General features: G+C 43.6%; 1 protein-coding gene across 1 annotated transcript; it reads right to left on the bottom strand.

Moving 5' to 3' along the window:
• Positions 1-2,700: 2,700 nt before the first annotated feature.
• LOC138351729 (uncharacterized) lies at positions 2,701-3,556 on the bottom strand. The gene is made up of 2 exons (XM_069303757.1): positions 3,435-3,556; positions 2,701-3,256 (listed from the first exon to the last, which is right to left on the bottom strand). Exons 1-2 carry the CDS (start codon positions 3,554-3,556, stop codon positions 2,701-2,703), a joined length of 678 nt encoding a protein of 225 aa, XP_069159858.1.
• Positions 3,557-6,024: the final 2,468 nt, after the last annotated feature.

Raw genomic sequence — 6,024 nt, 5'->3', positions numbered from 1 at the left:
ATAAAGTCCACCCAGCCTTCTTTTTCCAGTTGTGTTTTATTAAAAGTAGGAGTGATTTACTCATTGCAAGTGACACAGCATTAGGACTCAGTATGAGTGATAAATTATGAGTGAGGTAGTAAGGTTGCCTCAGTTTAATTGACTAGTGTGAGTGACTCAGCGTGAGTCAGAATGGGTGACTATGCCTGAATTGCTCAGTATGAGTGAAACAAAATGAAAGGTTTATTATGAGTTTCTAATTTTGAGGGATTTAGTATGAATAAATCAATATGAGTGACTCAGTGCGAGTAACTCACTATGAGTTACACACTAAGAATGATGTAATGTTAGTCACTTAGTATGAGTGACTTGATATGAGTGAAAATGTAAAAGTAACTCATTTTGATGGAATCATAATGAATAACTCATATGAAAACATTATATGAAAGGATTAGACAATTGGTCAGATTCTTCCGGTTCAGAAGGACCAGACACATGTGGGAGGTTCAGAAGGACCAGACACATGTGGGAGGTTCAGAAGGACCAGACACATGTGGGAGGTTCAGAAGGACCAGACACATGTGGGTGGTTCAGAAGGACCAGACACATGTGGGAGGTTCAGAAGGACCAGACACATGTGGGAGGTTCAGAAGGACCAGACACATGTGGGAGGTTCAGAAGGACCAGACACATGTGGGAGGTTCAGAAGGACCAGACACGTGTGGGAGGTTCAGAAGGACCAGACACGTGTGGGAGGTTCAGGTGGACCAGAAACATGTGGGAGGTTCAGAAGGACCTGACACGTGTGGGAGGTTCAGATGGACCAGACACATGTGGGAGGTTCAGAAGGACCAGACACATGTGGGAGGTTCAGAAGGACCAGACACATGTGGGAGGTTCAGAAGGACCAGACACGTGTGGGAGGTTCAGAAGGACCAGACACATGTGGGAGGTTCAGAAGGACCAGACACATGTGGGAGGTTCAGAAGGACCAGACACATGTGGGAGGTTCAGAAGGACCAGACACGTGTGGGAGGTTCAGAAGGACCAGACACATGTGGGTGGTTCAGAAGGACCAGACACATGTGGGAGGTTCAGAAGGACCAGACACGTGTGGGAGGTTCAGAAGGACCAGACACGTGTGGGAGGTTCAGAAGGACCAGACACATGTGGGAGGTTCAGAAGGACCAGACACATGTGGGTGGTTCAGAAGGACCAGACACATGTGGGAGGTTCAGAAGGACCAGACACGTGTGGGAGGTTCAGAAGGACCAGACACGTGTGGGAGGTTCAGAAGGACCAGACAAATGTGGGAGGTTCAGAAGGACCAGACACATGTGGGAGGTTCAGCAGGACCAGACACATGTGGGAGGTTCAGAAGGACCAGAAACATGTCGAAAGTTCAGAAGGATCAGACACATGTGGAAGCTTCACAAGGACCAGACACGTGTGGGAGGTTCAGATGGACCAGACACTTGTGGGACATTGTGTAAATCCATTATACACTTATCCTAGTTTACCCAATCCATATAACAGAGCAAGCTATAGGTCAGTTACAATGTACAAGACATCTAAGTTTCATCAACAGGTGAGAAACAAAGGACTAGAGAACTTTCACAGTGGTGCTAGACCTTGTTACAATACTCAATAGTTAAATTAAATATGATTCTTAACTCAAACATGAATCAATTAAGCATAGATTGGCAAATAATAATTTATTTATTCCTTTGCTGGATTTAGTCACCTCAGTCGTATCCTAAAGTCCTGAGGTGACACGCTGTATTTTAGCTTAAGGCGTTGTGTATTCTGCTTCCTCCATACCCATAGAAAGGCCAAAATTTTAACTAATTCTATAAATTGGGTTCCAATGCAGCAGGACACTGGCTCGTTAAGGGGGCAAACACAGCTTTTCTCAATCTAATTTTGATAGATCGACGTGGCTAAATGACATCAGTTACAATATATTAGTTATCCTAATTTACTGAAATAATTATTAAACTAAGATTGATAATTAATTATTTATATTAAATCATATCAAATCATTACTATACGTAAATAAAAAAGATATCAAATTTAACGTACATGAGTTTTGGGATAAGCCCCGCATAAATTACCGATAATCATTGTATGGGAAAAATGGTAATGACATAAAATCGATTGATCATTATACTAACAATCAATAAATTAAAAGTCAAAACCGCTCTGATAAAATGTGCCACTCGGCACAGTCAGTGCCGAGTGGCACTGACTGTGCCCACTCGTATTGGAGCTCCTCGGACCAGGCAAACTAACTGTCCTCTTTTGGGTACGACTGGATTCTTGATTTCCTGGTTCACGATTAGTTTCTCGTTTAACTCATTCATCCTCACTTTCCGATGAAGTTCATGACCTACTCTTTTGAGTTTTAGGGAACTTACGTTTATTTGCCCATTTATAAAAATAATTCTCACCCAAGGCTCCACTGGGTTTACCATAACTTCTTCCTCCCCAGACTCCACTGGGTCTGCCATTGTTACGTCTCGTCTCGCTTTTCACCCTAATTTCCCTTAAGCACTTGTACGCCTCTGTAATCATGTCTGCCCTATCTGCGGCATCTCATACATCCTTTACTCCTGCCTCTTGGATCTTGAACGTTGTCTCGGGGTGCATCATTTCTAGGAATTTTTCCATGATTATTAACTGCTTTAGATCAGCATAAGATCCATCTCCGGCAACCACTATCTATCTCTGGAAACTTCTCTCCAGATCCCTTGCCGTCTCAGCAAACGTTCTTGTGGTAGCCTCCACCATTTCTCTGAAGCGTTTCCTATATGCTTCTTTGGTCAACTGGAACGAGCCTAATATGCTGTTCTCTACTGTCACATAATCTTGGCATTCCTCCAATATCAATTGGGTATATGCCTCTCTGGCTGCACCGGTCAACCTTAATTGAAACAATTGGGCCCATTCTTCCTGTGACCACTCTTTGATGTTGGCCACCTTCTCGAAATGTTTGAAGAAGCTCTCTGCCTCCTCAGGCACAAACAGGGGAATGTCCTTTTCACTGACTTTATTATCGTGTGAGTGTGATACTTGGGTGGTGCTCTCTGGTAATCCATGCTCAATCCTTTGCTCTGCCAACGTTTTCTTGGCTTCTATCTGTATTTGTTTTGTTTTCTCTTTTTCTTTCTCCACCTCTAGTCTGGTTTTCTCTTTTTCTTTCTCTACCTGCAGTCTGGCTTTCTCTTTTTCTTTTCCTGTTCCAGTTCTCTTATTTTTGTTTTCTCTTTTTCTGCCTCTAGTTTAATTTTCACTACTTCATTTTTCATCTGAAGTTCTAACTTCAACTTTTCCAGTTGGAATTGTCTCTCTTTGTCCTCACACTGCATCTGGAGCTCTAGCTGAAATCTTTCCAAGCACCTGTTCCTGTTACTTCTGCTACAGCAGCTACTCCTACTTGATCCTTGGGATCTCACTTCATCCTGTCCATCATCCTTCTTTCCACTTCCAGCTCCTTTCTGGATTCTGCCACTTCGTTTTTGGTTCTCAACTGTCTAAGGATCTCTTCCTTCATTCCAGCCACTTTAGATGACTTCATCTTGATGCCACAGTTCTCCCTATCTGCTTCAACTGCTCCTTGGTGCAACCTTCCAAGTCCTCAGGCTTGCGTGACTCTACAGACGCTTGCACTTTCTTCATCCTGTCGTGTGAGACTTCCCGAGAGAGAGAGAAAATATATTTGCTGTCACACAGGCTAGCAACAGGTAGCCCACACTGCTGCCACAATGGGTGTATCAGTCCAACCTCCTGAACTCGAACTGAGGGTGTGTCAATCCAATCTCCTGGACAGGCCCTAATATCTGTCCTAACCAGAGGGGGTTGGGGCTAGTAGAGCATAAACCTCCAACTAGAGCTCTGGCTGCTGCATCAGACTGTTGCTCGTGTACAGGTGGACAACGTCCCCCAACCACTCTCTACCGGAACAGACAACCGACCTCGACTCCCACTATCGTCGGTCGACCAGCAATAAACTCTTTAAGTGCTTGAAATTTTCTCAGGAGATCACCCTGCACGCCTTTTGATCTTGGAGAGGGGTTCAGCGTCACATATCTAGAGATGCGGCTCCAACACTGGCCTCGTTGTCCTGTGTACACACTCTACTTAAGCCGCCACGACTCCCCACTCTCTACTTGTTTGGAATGATTTCATTTCCCCTTTTGTAAATCAGTATTTTCTATCACCCTGTCCACAGCTATGGTCCTTTCTCTCTCTCTCTCTCTCTCTCTCTCTCTCTCTCTCTCTCTCTCTCTCTCTCTCTCTCTCTCTCTCTCTCTCTCTCTCTTTCTCTCTCTCTCTTCTGCTTTTTGGGAAGCCTCACCAGGACAAGAGCAAACACCTGGTAACTGTACACATTTAATAAACATAGAACATATACAGTACACTACATGAAAGAGATGAAAATATTAACATAAGATACTCCAAGCTACTACAACCTGGTTGTAATCCAATACCATACCCGGGCTTCACCAGTTGTCTATATCAAGTGGTTGCCCAGCTTCTGGCTTGCCACTTATTACTCCCTCACCAAGTGGGTTAAATCTTGTCGTAATAATATTACCCAATCAGCCCTAGATTATACATAACTCAGCCTATGGCTGTAACACTAGAAACATCAATATTACACAATCAGCCTTGAAAGTATATAAAGCTCTGCCTGTGGCTGAGACACTAGAAACATCTGCATAAATATTCCTCAACACAAAAATGGTCAGTCTCTCACATTTTACTGCGTCTTACACGCCAATGACATTCAAGCACTCTCCTAATAGATTATAAGTAGTTACCATGAACCTCCGCTCTGCATCTAGAGGCTCACTATCCTGTATATCTCTAGGTTCTCCCAGAATTGTCAACAAAGGTCTTCTGCAGCTCTTCTAGACTGCTACACAATGAAGTTTTCCTCGAACACCAGTGATGTCTACCACTGATTCCACAGAAGCACGTGGAACTTCACTTCACTGCTCCTCTTCACAGATTGAGATTCACCCTTCACTATGGGGGCTCTGATCCTCCACAGAGTTCAACATTCACTTCTACAGCCTTGATATTCCATCCATTAACTTCTCCTCTGGCCTTGGAGTTCCATCAACTTCTCCTCTACACAAACCTGCAATTTTCATTGCTATGCCAATAAAATTGTTTCCCTACTAAATTATAACTAAATGTATTCAGACACAATAAGTCTCCTTGCTTCGACATCACATGTCGCATGTCGCGAGGGGGACTCCCCCGTTCAGACTATTCCATGCTCCACCTCCCGGCGCCGCCTCCCTCAGTCAACCACTGGCCTCCGGAGAGGGTGGATGCGTCACTCCGCCCTCCAGGTGGTCGCCTCATCTTTACTCTCTTATTTAAGCTTACTGCCTAAATAAAATATACTTAATATACCTATAAACACTTGCCACATTCGCTGGGCACACGATCAACTACAGGCAATCCATAACATCTGCTTAAACAGCCTTACCACAAAATTTTATCTGGTGCGGGGCGTGTTCAGGTCCCTGTCTCCGACATCGGCGATCTATATCGCCCATAAAATTGCTATTAAACTGCTTCACCAGGCTTCTCCTATTCCGGAATCGAGCACTAAGTCATCCTCAGGCTTCATGTACTGTTCATGCCTGACTGGTCCCCTCCTCTTGAAGGAGCACGGGACTAAAGGTTCTTCCCTTACTACCAGGAACACAAAGACAATGCAACCTTCTCCCACGACTTCTGCTGCTCGAGTGAGGCCAAGACGTCTGCAGTGAGCCTCATACTTTGCCAACAAGTTTTCGATATCTCATGTCAAGTCATTTATTTACATATTTATTCTCTGCCGATGCTTTTAAACTCTTCATTAAATTTAGCCAAGAATTTAATATTTATTCGTATGTCTATATTTTCTTTGACCTCTTAGTTAGGTCTGGTTTGCTGAATAACACTCACAGGGTAGATTCATTTTTCATTCTACCTGGGGTCATAACAATATATATATATATATATATATATATATATATATATATA

Source organism: Procambarus clarkii, chromosome 50 (genome assembly GCF_040958095.1).
Source record: "Procambarus clarkii isolate CNS0578487 chromosome 50, FALCON_Pclarkii_2.0, whole genome shotgun sequence".
NCBI lineage: Eukaryota > Metazoa > Arthropoda > Malacostraca > Decapoda > Cambaridae > Procambarus > Procambarus clarkii.
The sequence above is the reverse complement of the archived record's forward strand: the minus strand, read 5'-3'. Positions and strand labels throughout refer to the sequence as shown.

Bases quoted from the DNA above. Each gene is read 5' to 3' on its own strand.
- LOC138351729 (XM_069303757.1), bottom strand. From the start codon at position 3,556: ATGAAGTCATCTAAAGTGGCTGGAATGAAGGAAGAGATCCTTAGACAG. The intron at 3,257-3,434 runs GTGAGATCCCAA...AAATTAAACTAG, and splicing joins AGGATGATGGACAGGATGAA to AGGCAGAAAAAGAGAAAACA.